At 36.3% G+C, this 16290-nt stretch overlaps 1 protein-coding gene across 2 annotated transcripts in view; it reads right to left on the minus strand.

Moving 5' to 3' along the window:
* UBR3 (ubiquitin protein ligase E3 component n-recognin 3) overlaps positions 1–16290 on the minus strand; it is a 106626-nt gene that overhangs the window by 50035 nt on the left and 40301 nt on the right. For both annotated transcript variants that reach the window (XM_063400541.1, XM_063400540.1), the window contains exons 19-24: positions 13910–14006; positions 13353–13494; positions 11007–11111; positions 9973–10146; positions 7857–8317; positions 3946–4034 (exon numbers count right to left, since the gene is read on the minus strand). In XM_063400541.1, coding sequence (XP_063256611.1) covers positions 3946–4034; positions 7857–8317; positions 9973–10146; positions 11007–11111; positions 13353–13494; positions 13910–14006 — 1068 coding nt within the window. The remainder of the gene's footprint in view (positions 1–3945; positions 4035–7856; positions 8318–9972; positions 10147–11006; positions 11112–13352; positions 13495–13909; positions 14007–16290) is intronic.

A 16290-nucleotide genomic window follows, 5' to 3' on the forward strand; every position in this document is an offset into this window, starting at 1 on the left:
TTATCAAGTCCCTTCTGAAGGTTATGAAGTTTCAAAACCCTCTTGTACAGAGTTCCATACCACAAGATAAACCATGGCCTCACCCTGAGCAGTGCTCTCAAAGAGCCCAAGGAGCTGTACCCAGGAGCTACAACCCTGGAGCTGAAACCAACACCACATTTTTGACTCTCTGGACAGTCCCTCAGATACCTCAAGAGCTCTATCTGCTGTTCTTACAACACTTTTCCCGGATTATTTTTCTCCTTTTTTTGTTTATCCTGCAGTCAGTCAGCTAAAGACAGCACAGTGGATGCTGTTCTATCCTAGTTCATTAACATAACTGTTTCTAAATTTCACCTAATTACTTCCAGGCAAGCTTGAATGGCAATGCAGTTCTGCAGATGTCACAGAATATAAATAGAAAGTAACAGGGGGCACAAATGGAAAGTGCTACATAATTGGATTTTTTTTCTACCGTAACTATGTGAAAGAAAATGCCAACCTTTATTTTCAGAATCTCAGATGAATTTGTGTACGTTGATTCAAACAAATAAATTCTACTGGTAAAATGAGACACATTTAATATTGAATAATTAACATGCAGTTAGGTAACTTCCCTTTAAGCCATGTTTCATTGCAGCACCCCAACAATCAAAGAGGAATATCTCAGGGGATTAACAGTGCCTCTGTGCACTTTATTAAACACTTTAGAAACTAAGAAGTATATGGGTTATAATAAAATAACCTTTCTGCTTTGGCTCTTCCCCATTATTCCTATCTCTTCCTAGACACATTTATTTTCAGAGTATTTCCAGTCTTCTACACTGTCAATAGAAAGGTATTATGAAGTTTTTAAGTGCTACACCCCAAAGCAATTACAACAGTTCTCATATTTTACCAGTGAATCACATCTACTTTTCATAGTTAGTTTTAAAAGATGATGATGATAGTAATATAAATTTGACCAAATAACACCAACTGAAACAGCGACAAAACAAGGGAGCTGAGGCCTCATCATCCCTGCATTTTTGACAGTACTATTACTGTTACAACAAGACAACAAAATTTAGAAATAAACCTACTGCTGGGCTTCAATCTATAGGAAAAGTAACAGGTAACAGATTTTGTGTGAGCAGGGAAGGAATTCCTACTGATTTTAGTATGAAAGGATTTTTTTGTTTTCAAACAGCTACTTCAGCACTGGTAGGCTACGATTCAGGGTAAACCTGTGAATTACATGAGATTAGTTTTAAATTCAATCACTCCAGAAAGACAGAATTCTTACTGTGTTTTGTGCTTTAAAAGTAGAGTAACAATAGCTTCTGCAACATTTTCAGTAATTCCCTGTATCAGACAGCTAAACAAACCACTTAGATCAACAAACTGAAGAAAATATTCCTGGTAAAAATTAATCTAGATTTTTAAACAAGCCCCATGCACTATAAGGGTATATGAACTTACTTTCTGGGAGCTATTTTAATGCCAGTCAGAAAAAAAAGCTAGCACTGGACTATAGTACTACTTCAGTGTATTCTCATACCAAAGTCAGAAAATGGAATGACAACATAGAAGACACTGAAAACAGTAAGTGAAAAGGCAAAGTAATTATTAGTTAACACAATGCCTGGAATTCTATTAAGTTGTTGCCAAATGTCTTCATGTACAATTCACTTTATGAAAATTGAGTTCATTAAGTTGATTCTATCAAGTGCTGTGCATGATGTGGCATAACTGACAACAAACAGTACATTTTACACTGAAGAATCTGAAGTTATTAATTCTTTAAACACAAAGAAGCAGAGAAGCAAGCGATTTAAACCTTGCATGCCCAAGAACTTTTTAACGCACCATCAGAAACACAAAGGCCCAGGTCTGCCTACCTGAGAATTTAATATTAATTAACTAAAAGCTAAGTGAAGGAATGCACCCCACACCTGAGCAGGTGTTTCCATATAGGGAAAGGTTGAAGACTCACCCCTTGCTGTTCTAATAAGGTAAAGGACCCAGAAACTTCTTTGTTTCTGTCTTGTCAGTAATGGGCTCAACGCCACAACAAAAACACTGATAGGTCTCTCTGCCTGTCCCTCAGAAATGTAGCTATTGTCTGTGGGGCTGTTTGCCAAAAAACCCACCTAAATCATTCAACACTTAAGGAACAGCACGAGGCTTCTCAGTGCATCTTTAGGGTGTTGCAGCAGGTGCGGGGGACCTGTCCCTACACTGTGAATGGCTTTGTTCTTTTGTTTTGTACTATTTTCTCTTTTATTTAAACCTTCTTGCTTTTTCAGGACACAATCAATCATGCTGTCTTGCTAGTTATTTAAGCAATTTTCTGTGAGGTGCTGGACACCCTCAGAGGTATTGAACCCTTGCAGAGCTAAATACATCTGGGTCTTGGAGAAATTCAATAGCCAGGTGTTCACAGTCCTTCACAAAAGAAAGTGCTGTGTAATTTACTGATTTAGCTACCGTGATTCATCCACAAATCAAAGCAGTTATCTTAAAACAGAGCTTATAAAACTTATGCATGGAAGTATTTATGCACATTTATGTATATATGCAAATACAGCTATACAGCTATTGAGAAGTACATCCATATCCATATCTATATGTATATGGATATACACACATCTGATTTCATAAATAAACCCCATCAATTTCAAAGCTGCAATATGAAGAATTCAGAATCTAAGTGACTGAAAAATCAAAGTTTCCCAGTTACTTTCAATTAGCCATAACCATATAAAAACTTAAAATTTTCAGTATGGAGAGCTGCAAGGTTCTTCTCCCCTTCTTCCTTGCTTCAACAAATAGATTACAAACAAATAGCTGCCATTTAATGAGGTTGACCTACAATACAAAGTTCACAGATGAAAATTGGAGTATTGCACACCCTCCAAACCTAACATCATATATAGTGATTAATTTCATAGAATCTTTGTAAGTCTGGGTTGGACAGGACCTTAAAAACCATCAAGTTCCAACCCTCCTTCTGCAGGCAGGGACATCTTCCACTAGTCCAGGTTGCTCAGAGCCCCATCAAGATTCGCTAAGGTGTCCAAAACCTTAACTGGTACAAATGAATAAATCTGCTCAGCAACCTATGAACCGAAGGGAATTTAACAATTTCAAAAGATGGACTTTTTCAGCAAATACAGTTGTCAAAAATATTTTTAACCAATGCTTAAATCAAAATTTCACAGCAGACGATGCTTGATAGAAGGCAGGGAAGATTCCTGCTTTTTATTATCTTTCAGAAGTGCTAATTTTCTGTGAAGTGACCCAAATGACAAAAATATTTTCCATTCCTCAGCTGAACACAAACTAATCCGGATTATGCACTTCTACACAGGAGAATCTGAAAGAACTCATCCTCAAGAAAAACAAGACCTGATTGTGCTGTAAAGCCAGTATTTGAAATAGAACACAATGTTACCACTTACAGCAACTGAGGTGATCTAAAAACTGTGTTTTCCTCAGACCATAAACAGATTTAAGAGGCAAAATTTTCACCTTATTGAACTTTAAAGCTCTATGGAGAAATAATCGTAAATTTTATTACTACAAATTAAAGAAAATACAATCTTAAAAAGAGAAACTAATTTGGGGATTGTTATATTAAAGGTAAATACTTTAAAACATATCACACATTTAATCATTTCATGTACTGTATAGTAACAAAAACTAGGAGTTAATTTATGTCCTACAGATTGAATCTATTCTTTAGCAATTATGTATTCAGAAATATCTGTTCTGTAAACAAAGTTAAGATCCCTAAGAAGTATGAAGTTAACAAGTGGATATGAAAGTATAATCTGAGGGGAGGGTTTCCTGTTTGGTTAGAGTAGTTGATGGTTGGGGTTTGTTTTTGTGTGTGTATCTTCATTTTTTAAACTGACTAGAAACCTTAATACTAACATGTGAGAAACGACATAAAGGCAAGCAGTCATCCACACAAAAACTTACCAACATCCATGGCAGTTTCCATGAAGCTCTTCTGCCTCGAGGCAAACTCGGCCAACAGTTTCTGTTGCCTTTCTCTGGCCTTCTGTCGTCTGTGTGAAACAAGGGGGAAGAAGAAAAAATAAGCATACATAATGGAGCAAAACACCCTTTTAAATGTCAAGCTGATTACAATTACCACCTTAAACAGCATCATTCCAAATTAAGGTTGATATAAAGGTATAATTGCCAAGCCTTAAAAAGGAATCTTCTGCTTTCCTAAAGCAGTTTTTAAAGAAATTAGCGTTACTTTTGAGTCTGAAAAAACAGAATAAAATCCTGTCCTAAATCATTCTTCAACAATGTTCACCACAGGATCTTTTAACAGATTAGGCCATAAGATCACAAGAAAAGGAACTGAAGATCTTAGGCCTGAAACTTTTTTATCTATTACACATGGGAAGAAAATGAGAAAATGTACAAATGTCATTTGTACAAAAACAAGTACTTCTGTGAGAAACCAACATCTGCAAGTTAATTATAACAGTAATAATAAACCTCATAATAATAATAATAATAAACCTCACTCCCTTTTGACATCAAGCATGATGGCATGGGAAACAATTATGAATAATTTATTTTCCAGCTAAGGCTTCTCACAGTGGATCCTTCTCCCCCACTTCCACCCAAGATGCTGGGCCATCAACAGCTTTATACTGGGATTTAAAGAACCTTGAGATTGCATCCAGATTATGAGCCCTTATCTCCCAGAAGCCAAGATGACTTCACTAACTTTTCCTCCTTGTTTGTCACAGCTCTGGAATTATAAATGGTACACATTAGAGACTTACTCTTGTCTATCCTACTATTCAAATATTGCAGTGGGTAGAGAAATATTGATGGATGTAAAAAGATAAAGAAAATAGATATTCATTTTCCTTACTCTGACATGAGTTTACAAACAGAGGAAATGGGAGAGTGGAAGTGGGAAAACCAAACAAAAGCCCAACACCAGAGCTGCTCAGCACACAGAAAATGCCCTCAGCTGAGGGGGTTTACACAGCACCTCCCCACTGCAGCTACAGGAGCTCTGTCACAGCTACAGATTCTGTGCATCAGCATTTACGGTGCACTTTTTCCACTGCTCAGAGATGATTCAGATAACGAACAGGGCTTTGCAAGCATCACTCTGTGGCTGATCCCCTGATGGGTGAGTCCTCTGTAGTCTCCAGCAGTGTCTGATTATCAGTGTCCTGGCACAGGGACTGGCATGCACAGCCCAGAGCAGCTCGTACAGTGTAACCTGTCATCCTCAGGTGACTTGTTTATAAGTCAAAGCTTCTAACTTGTTGTCTTAAAGGCATCTGAAAGACCCAAATATCTCTGCCCATTTATCTGCTACATTGTACAGTCACCATTTCTCAAAATAACTTCCATTTACAACATCACTAAGATTCATCATTCTGAGGATCAGACCAGAGCATTCATTAGACTGGATTTTATTTATTTCTCAATAAACACCTTGACTAAAAGGAGAGTGACTGTAAATAGATGCATTTAATAAGAAGACATAAACAAACTCTGACAGATTCAGTACAGCTCAGTAATTTTCCATGATGGCCCATGGGAATATGACACTGCGATTGAAAAATACTGCAAGCAGCTCAGCTTGCTTCTAGTTCTGTATTTCAGTTTCTATGGCAACAATCCATTGCCTGAGTGATGCCATTATATGTTGAAGTAAGCTAAAAAAGGTGATTGCTTAACGTTCACAGTCTGCTCAGTCTTCACTGATACAAAACCGGAATTGGGGGAAAAATTAAAACAAAACAATCAAAACAGTAAAAATTGCAGCCTGGCTTTATGAATATTGTCACTCTATGGGCTTAGTCATTTCAGTTATCACATTTTCCTTCAATAAACTTCATGGGTCCATCAATACCATTATAAATTTGAGAAGAAGATGATAATCACTCAGGAAACAAAAAAATGGGAAACATTCACTTTTACCATTGCTTTAGCTGCCAAAATTAACTGAAAACTTAGCATGCCTCCCACAGATCCTTGAAAATATCACATCCTTTTACAGAGGGAAGGGAATGACCTTACCCTTTACTATATGAAAAGTCACTTGTTTCACCCATGCCCCTGCTTCTCCTGTACATTAATCTAGCACTACTGAGTACCACAGTAATGATTAGGTGCCCAAGATGTAGCTTTATTTAAAGCAGCTATTCGTTCTGGCTTTTTCTGATTAGGAATTTTACATACTGAACCTTGACTACTTCTCTCATTAAATGAACTATTACAAGCAATGTTGAAAATTAAACCAGTAAATAAATACTAGCAAGACAAAAATAATTTTACTTTGTAAAGTATGTAACACACAAATATATTAAATCTATTTGCCATATTCTTGGGCGTAATTTTCCAGTACAGTGTAGGCCTTGGACATATCAGAGAGATTTTAACGAATAATTTATTTTCAAACAAAACTAGCAGAAAAATAGAAATAATCCAGAAACCAACTGAGTCAGATGACTGCAATTTTCTAATCTCATTTCTAGAAACATAGCTACACATTCTGGTTATATAGACCATTCAAAATACTGCATGAACAAGTACTCAATAGTCTTCTTGTCCATTGCAGCCTTTGCTCTCTACTTCAACTACTGTGGTAAATAAATACTCTGACCTGAATTCTCCACTGTCTATGCCCTAACCTTCTAACACTACCCACTACCCACTCCCTTCAAATTCCACGTTCCAGCCTCTTGCACCAGCCAAGTGTCAGCCTCTTCCCACTCCAGCCAACTCCTCTTTGCAGCTGAGTCTATGACATCCCCCAAATATCTGTCTCTCATCCCCTCCAGACATTTGCACTCCTATTCCATTCTCCTTCTCCTAGCAACTCTCAAGACCCCATTCTTCCCCACTGAGATTTTCACTAAAAACTCTGTCTTTTCATTTGCTACTCTTCTCTGACTATTTTTGTCCTGACAACCCAGTTTTTCACATATCTCCATAAAATCCCTGCTTGCCACTTTGAGTCTTCCCACATCAACTGATCACTTGCTGTGGCATCTTCTCTTTTTTTCCACTGGTGCTCTGACCACAAGGTTTCTCCTTCCATCCCAGTTTCAATACTACCCCTGTCATTTCTAGCTTTCACCACTTTGTCAGCTCTAGTTGCCATCCCTTAGCTGATTCCTCTTCCATAACAATCTCATGCCAAGACAACATTTGCTGAAAGCCAAGAGAGGCAGGTCTCTGCATTCAGTTTCAATACTGCTAATCTTCTGGGGACTTTCAGGACTCATTAAGTCCCAAATTAAACTCAAAACTGTCCAAACTTGAAAAAAACCCCAAAATTCAGCCCTAAACAGGTATCTGACATGTGAGTTTTCAGGCCACATAATAAGAAAACACAAACTTTTTTTAAAATAAGAATTATTAAAAAACTAAAACATACTTTTAAAATTGAATGGGTCAGACAGGCAAAAAAAGGTAATATTATTAAACCCATATATAGTAAACAAAACCCCAAAACAATCATGGTGTGATGTGTGCATGTGAATGTACAGACAGTACAAATAAAAATTCTAACTCATCTTCAGGTTAAGCCACAAAAGCTAACACAATCTTAATTCTACATCTTTGTATGTATGAGTTTCATAAATGGCAACATAAAGGGTGAGCATGTATATCACGTAAAATTATTGGTATTTTCTAACTTAAAGATCTAAAATACCAAGGTACACATTCCTCCTCAGTACCTATGTAAATCATGTATATTCACATCAGATAAAGAGAACTGTACCATGAAGATTACATTATTTTAGAATGTAATTCATACAAAATCCTAAAGATAAATCAACAGATGCACAACAAACACTGTCCCTCTACTGCCCCCTTTACCTTGTTACTAACATTACCTTTCTTCTTTATCCAAAGTTTTCTTCTCTGCAGAACTGATCTTTTTTGGTGGTACAGGAGGCGTCACCTTCCTGCATATCTCTTCAATTATACGTTTATTCAACCTGCTCTGTACAGCAGCTTTCAGTAAAATTCTTTCTACTGCCGTCATTCCGTCTCCGTGAGCGTATCTCGGAATTTCGGGGTGGATTAAAACATCCACATCATCCAGCCATGGGGGATAGTAAGAGTTTTGTTTTCCTGAGAGTTTGTGATGCAGTTTAATCAGCAAGGACAGTATGCTCTCCTTGACCTCCAGGATGGCTGTGGTTAGCTGCGGAGTGGCGCCCGGTGCTGACCACTTCATGGACGTTTTGGGCCGAACCACCTGGTTTGCCTCGCTGCTGTTCCGGTTGATGATCTCCTGAAACTTCTTCCGACGTTCTGCCACCAGACTGAACACTTGAGCTGTCCCTGAGTTCTGGGGAAAAAAAATCATCCTGATCAATTTGCAAAAATACAAGTATAAACAACACACATTTCTAAAACTATGGAAGAAAAGCACGAAACTTAAAAATTCTTCTCCACTCCCAAAATGTATTGAAAATGAGGACAGCAAAATACTCAACCTGCATATTGTATTTTTGTACACGTCCATTACATGCAACTGCATAAAAAGCCAAGTACCAAAGGAAAATATCCATACCAAAACAAACAACAACTGGTTTCACTCTAGTCTAATTAACAATATTGTCATGCAAGTAATATTTCCTTAGTTTTTCTATAATAACAATAATTTCAGTATCTTTATGTCATTTAAATGCTATTATTCAAGTCTACTGAGCACTGTTGCACAATGTCACTCATTGTGTCACACAGGTGAATACAGGAGAGCCCACACACCCCCAGTGGACATTGTACATTTTATCTGAACTCAGTAGGTAAGATCCAGCAGCCACATACCCCTGTCTGCCAGCAGAACTTGCTGTCCAGGGCACGTGAGCATATGAGTGCAGTAGCATTAATGACAGAGCCCATTTACATCTATCTTATACTACTCTTGCTTGCAGTACCAAATTAAGGATACGCATATTGAATCCACAGCAGAAAGATATCTCTTCAAGGTTTTGAACACGAAATTCGGCACACTAACATCTTACCCTCTCCTTCTCAGAAGATTGGGCAATTAAGAGATATCAAATATAAAAATGAGATTCCAAACATCACTTCACCTACTTTCTTAATGTTTTTATCTATTTAATGCCATCTCCCTACTTTAGATTGTGTCTGTTTTTCTGCCATGAACATGCAAAAGAAATATCCATTTTATTTTCCTACATCTGGCACACAGTAATCTGAAATGCTGTACACAATATATACAAAACCAACACTGCCACAAAGATTAAATCATCTACCGGCTATAAATCTTTGAGGATCCCACCTGAAAGATTCATAGCCAGTTTAGTTTGTTTTCACAACAACAACAACAACAACTTGCTATTAATTATTTCAAAAACACTTTCAATATAAGGTTAAACTTACCTAGACTTAAGAAAGCTAAGACTCTTCTACATAATTAAATGTTAGTAGTGGCTTGGCAAGATCAAACAGGCCTAAACACAAAGCTCAAGCAGTAAGCTAACAATGGCATTTTTTATTTGATAGGAAGCTTTTATTTCCAAATACATATTAAAAATGTAAAGGCTTTTTATTGCTTAAAAGTCTACCACCTAAGATTACCATCAATAACATGAAAAAAGCATGAGCTCTTGCAGTATGAATTAAAAGGAAATTCAGGAAAATTAGAAGAGTCCTCTGAATGTTAAGGTGAGCACAATTAAAGCATGTTGCTAGTTAATTGCTTAGGAGAACAAACTGCACACAGATCTACCTCTCTCTGGAGGCTCTTCCGCCTTGAACTCTGGTAGATTCAGATAAAAAAAGTCATTAAATACATCATTTGGAAGGAGGCATCATTTGAAATAACTTCTATTTCTGCTATCAGTACATATAGGAAAAATAACGGAAGGGAAAAATATCCTAAGGAATTCATAAAAACTGACAAAACTAACAAAAATGCCAACACAGGCAACAACTTCAACTAACCTAGAGAATCCAGAATTTGTATCTACTTACTTGTGATGAAGCTAAACCATCAGAACTTGTACTTGCAGGTGGCTCTCTCTTCACCTCAGGAGCAGTTTCTGGTACTCTTACTCGGACATAGTTAATGAAGTGACGCATGTTAGAAACCAAGTTACTGCCTGGGAACCAACTGTCGTGGCAACGCTCCTGTCCACCTGCAGGCTCCTAAAACAAGGAAGAAAACCCTGCTGCACTTTCTCTTATGTATTGAAATAATTCACACTGCTTTTGTATTACAGAGACCATAATATCTCCATGAGATAGGAACAGTATGTTGAACTTTATGTACCTCAACAAAGCTAATATACCTCCTAAAAATTTTGGTAATTGATGTGAGGACCATGAGGACCACAGGGCTGATTAATACATTGGTCTAAGTATTTTACTTGAATATAATCAAATACAACCATTTGTGCTAGCTAGCAGAATTATAAGGCACTCCAAAGAGTAATCCAAAGCTGTACAATCTAAGATTTATATAAAAGATCAGAACTATACAGAAGTCAATCTCTGGAAAAAATATGGCAAATTCTTAGCCAAAAAGCAGTGTTGATCAATTAAAAAAACTATGGTAATAGAAGGGAATCTGGAATCACAAAAATAATGGCTCTGTATATTCAAATATTATTAAAAGTAGAATTAAAATTCTGATTAATTCACATATTTTAGAAGATACAAATCTGAAGCAATAAAATGCTCAGTGATAAGGGTTTCAGTTGAAAATTTAGAGATTTTTAGACCAAATGATTTAAATTTTTTTGCACAATTTCTAGTACTAATTTACAGAGTAGTAAAATCTAATCAATCTGTGTTGTCAGACTACATATACAGAAACTGCTGAAAAAGTAACAAGATACCATACTCTTCCTCACAATAGTATGTTTCTATTGTTTTTATTAGTTGTTCTTATATAAGTTGATACAGATGTTTTATTCTAACTACTATGGTAAAATCTAATTTTAAATAATACCGAATCATTAAAAATACCATTGTATTTTGAAGAAAACAATGGTATTTATTCTTACCTCTTCCTCTGATTCTTGTTCAGGAGAATTTTCTAATCCCAGCTCAATCAAATATAAAACCATGCAAAGCACATGCTCTGATAAATTCTGATGATCCATTAATATCTAGGTAGGAAAAGAGACACAACATAGAAGATTAAGGCTTCAGTACATCTAAACTTTAAAATGAGTGTTCTGCATAATACATTTTTGCCTCTTCAGTTTTTGTGGATATTTTTGTTTGTTTGTTTGTTTTAAATTTGATTTTAAATTAGTTTGAGGTTTGATTAAAACCTTTGATCATCATCACAAAAGCAAAATTTGATGTCTTTCCAGTCCAACCAAATTGTGCCTTAAAGCTATTACTAGTTCAAGCTGTGATGTACTCCAACACCAGAGTGACAGGTACAGTTGCACAGACACCACTACTGCCAGTTACATGCAAAAAGCTGCTCCAAACCCTCCCTTCCCTTTTCATGTGCTCAATCACCAAAGGCCTCCCAAGGTCCTGGTCCTGTAAGCGATGCTGGGAATGCACCAAGGTTAACATCAGTTTTGTTCACAACCACCTCCGCATAATCTTTTTTAGTTACAAATAATAAACGACCTTATCTTTAATAAATGCCCATATCTTCCTTCTAACACAGCTTTCAATGCATTGAGAGGAAGAAACAGTACTGCTAAAATTAAAAACCAGGACAACTTTCCTCTTGAGAATATCCTGAATTAAAGGAAAGAAAATGGCAAAAAATGCAGGTTACCAAGCAAGTGGGAGAGAAAATATGTTTAAAATTTCATTGTAGACAGGCTACAATATGAATTCGTATTTTTAGAGTGTAGTCTAGTAAAGTTTTAAATATGACTTGGTTTCGAATGGATTAATTTTGTAAGCAGATAAAGTCATTAGAAACATCAGAGAAATGAAGTTCTTTACAATAACATTGTTTTTTACAATTTATAAAAAGAGTCTTTTATAGAGTGACTGAGAAGCTGATTTAATCAAGTCCAACCAAATCTGAGATGACAAAGGTTATTTAATTAAAAAGGGGACTCAGTCTTCTGTTAACATGAAGAGCATGTTAACAGATTACATGTGTAATTGTAGCAGTTGGAATAAAAGTCATATTGACCAACACTTCTGAAAGGTAACATCACCAAAACCAGTTTATTGTTCTTCCACGAAGTCCCAAAAGCCAAGAGTTATAATAAAGGCTGTCATGAACTGGCAAAATTTCACAAAGAGAGCAGGCATTATTCAAGCCAACCCAACAGAATCAAGCACTATGTATTTTCTACCATCCATAAATCTGGTGGAAAAGTATTTGGTGTTCCAGCTAAAACAGCAACCCAGTAAAGGCCAAGATTCTCAAGATTTAAGCCCTTGAAGGTTCTTAATGGAATAAGAGAAAAAAGTGGCCAAAGATGCCCAAGCAAGGCAGTAAAAGATGATGCATTCCTTCCCTATATTCTCCATTTTTGTTCCATGTCAAAATATTATTTGATCTTCTACGCAGTCCCAAGCTCTCCTTTCCTTCACCAGCCTTCCTGCAGTACAACAGATATTTTCTACTCAACAGAAATTTAACAGTGAAACAAAATGTGAGTTTTAGGTAAGTTGGGAGCACTTAAAAGAGCACAAAAAGAAAAGTTTGCCCAGGAAAAATGCTACTCAAACAAACCAATTTTTACAGCCCCTCATCTGCCTCTGCAGAACACTGCTTTGAAAACATTTTCTAAGTACAGATTCAAAGTCCATTTTCTGATGAATGGACTCTTCAAAAAGGATGTGCTTCTCTTGAAGACAGCAGCCAACTATCAAAGATAAAACCAACATAAAGGCACAAATTAGCCCTGAAAAACAGTTGCTATAATATTATCAAAAACCAGAATGTTTTTGGGAAATGGTGTTAGAAACAACTGCAGTTATTTATTCGACATTGTAGATTTAAAGCCATTAAAGTTGTGTATTTTTGAGCAGGCACTGCTGCTGCCCTAAAACTCTGCAATAGGAGCCAAAGGAACATCACTCATGCCCCTGTGCTCCCTGAAAGCATCATGGAAGAACAATCTGAGTGGCAGCTCTGACGGGTAATACAGCCTTCCTCAAAGTGGAACAGGATCTTTCATCCACTTGGGTACTGACTTAGTGTGTGTATATATGAAACAATCATTCATGAAATAAGCACAGTGCTAGGAAAGAAACTTGTACTAGGCTTGAAAAACAAAACAAAACCCAAACCAAAGATATTATATAAAATTGAACTTGACTATTCCAAATAAACTTTAAAAAAAAAAATCATGCTTCTAAGAACTTTCGTAAAAAACGTGGAAGTAAACCAATGCTGTTAATGAGAGTCATGACTGTACCTTGTAGAGAAGTGTGAAGAGCACAATGTGCAGGGTTTTACAGTGCAAAAGCTTTAGGAGTCCTCTGTAACTTGGGTGCAGTGGTGTTCTCTTCTTGTAAGGAGGCCATGGGTTTCCAGGGAATTTGCCACTTTGCTTTAAGCTGTTGAAACAAATGTTAAATGTTGAAACTACTGTTAAACACTGCAATGATGTAGAAACCTGCCACTGCTATAGATAAACTTTGCTTTGTGGACCTGAGAAAGATAAGACTCTTTCCAGTAAGTTGTAAATAATTTTTGAACCGTATCTTTGGTTGAGTATTTTACCTGTGATGACATTCACTACTTTGTCTGTGGCCCTTCAGATGTATTTTTAAACATTTATGGAAGAGTAACAGACTAAGATAACCAAAACTCTGATATTACTTGTACATTTATAGACTATTCACTCAAGAACAAACCTGGGGCTTGAAAACACTGATAAAGTGATCAGCATTACCAGACAGTGAAAACAAAAAAATTGCTGTGGAATGAGCAATAGTAGGATGTTGCATTTCTAAAATTGATCCAACTTACAATGCTGTGTATCTGTCCATTGCAGACTGCACATCTCTGCGGTAAACTGTTCGAAGGATTACCATGACAGGGTCAAACTCCTTATCCCAAACTTCAGCTGTTGTTTAAAAGAAATTACATGTTAGCATTCCACTTAGCACTTATTTTAGATTCTCTTCTTACCTAGCTTTAATTATGTCACTTCTATTATATAATTTTTCCTGGCAAACTGCAACAATTTATAATAATTCTTACTAATAATACTTTCTATACTAATAATTACCACTATTTATCAAAATAGAAAAATATTTTTTGCGAAATTTTGATTGGTTTCAAAACAAAAAAATAACACTCTATTAAGCAACCCCCAAAACATCATTTCTGTATGCATCTTGTTTTGCTCTTTTTCATTTCCAAGTACATGTGAGAAAAGGTTTACATTATTTTTCACTTGGTACATGATAAGCACAAGACTCTTGAAAATAGGAAGTAAAGACTGTGGAGCTGTTAGAATGTAGGTATTTTACCATTAAGTGCAGTGAACAAAATTGTTGCAACAACACAATTTCTTGTTCAGTATCAAAAAAGGTCAGGCTTTGTGTCAAATCATATTTGTGATCAATCCTTTACAAATATGCCTTTGTTCTCTAACTAGAACACATACATTATTTCAGCATTAAAGTCTGTTTAATTTAGTAGCCCTAAAGTGACATGCAGAGTGGCTGTTCAGAGCAATCATAAACAGAAAAGTCTAAACAGTCTATAAAAATATCCCATTTGATAGCTTTTTCTGGTTTTTTTATTTACAAGTTATTAAAAAACCTAAAGCCAAATGGAGACATGAATTCTATGAATTTTTTTGAAGTACTTAGCTCTCATAACACAAAAAAATGAAGGCAAGATTCAATGACCCCAAAACGAGGAAGAAACCCAGCGGATACAGAATTTTAGCTCCACCAGCAGGCGTAACACAAGTGCTTCCAACACTCTTCAGAGTTTCCACAGGCAGAAATAAGCAGCTCTACCACACTGCTGAGATTAATTCTCCCCAGACAGGAAGACAAGTAAGTGTCTATAGTCATACCTAGTGGTCTGTCCTCTATATATTAGCCCCTGCTGAGGCTAACAGTTCTACAGATCTTCTCACGGACTGCTGAGGGAGAACACTCAGCGGTTTCCATTATGTATGAAATACAATCAAATTCACCTTGTGAAAAAAAAACCCAACATTTTTTTCTGGACAGAATTTATTATTGCAGTCTGAAACACACACCAAGCTTGTTTGGGCTGCTAATGCATAATGAGAAAAAAGGACTGAGAGAGCCATACAGTGAATATTGGAAATGCACACACAGCTCATCTTCAGCACACAAATCTACGGTGAGCAGAAAGAACCTGGCTCTGGAAGATGGTTTGGGTTGGTTTTGTTTTTTCAAATGATGGTTAATGGAAGCAAAATGTAGAGATCTGTGAACATAAAGTAGATTCCACCCCCTCAAATTTAGGGAAACAAGGGATTAGAGGATTAGAGGGAATTGATCTGATTACAACTTGCTTTAACTGTGACAGGCCACAAACTACAATTCTTAAAAGCAAAGGGTTTGAGAACCTATATAGTCTTATGGAGAATATGAACACTTAAGAGGGTAAAGAAAGCCATGTCAGCTTTTACTCCTGCAGAAGATTTTTAAGCTTTTATTGCTTTAAGAAAAAGGGAATCTGTATAGTGTTATAAATCACCTCATTATTGAATGCTATAGATCAGATACCTAAAACAGTTTACTCTGGAATAAATTGTTTACCTAAGTTAAAAAAGAAAACTATATACAAAAATCTCCAGACACTGTAATCCAGCATCAGATTTCCTAAATATAAAGTGCTATAATTAAAAACAGCATAATCCATCTCTTTTTTCTTCACACTGTGTTATGAAAAAGACCAGCATGTAATGAGCTCCAGAAACCAGACAAGACATAAGAAAATGTAGTTTATATAACATTAACATTCAGTTATTTTAGATACATGGGTGTTAAGCTGCCTAATTACACATCACAGAACCAAAATGAATCAATTCCCAAGACTTTGGTTTCACAAAATTACTTCACTAGTTGTTAATTTGTATAAGAGCTTTATTGACACTTCAATCTCCCAGAACAAAAACAGGCCAATAAGTTTTTACAATATTAGTATCTACATTAACCACCACTACCCCCCAAAAAAATCCATGAAACCAAATGGTCTCAAAATTCCAGACTCTAACCTTCCCAGTTCTCAAGGGAGGTGTGTGGGGCAGGAAGGAGTTAATCCCTCTTCAGCTTTGCCATTAGCCTGAAGCACCACCAGAGCACATGGAGCATTTCAGATTTCTACAGGCTTATCTGCTCAGTGACAGGGCACAGTAA

This window comes from Prinia subflava, chromosome 6, assembly GCF_021018805.1.
Source record: "Prinia subflava isolate CZ2003 ecotype Zambia chromosome 6, Cam_Psub_1.2, whole genome shotgun sequence".
Classification (NCBI taxonomy): Eukaryota; Metazoa; Chordata; class Aves; order Passeriformes; family Cisticolidae; genus Prinia; species Prinia subflava.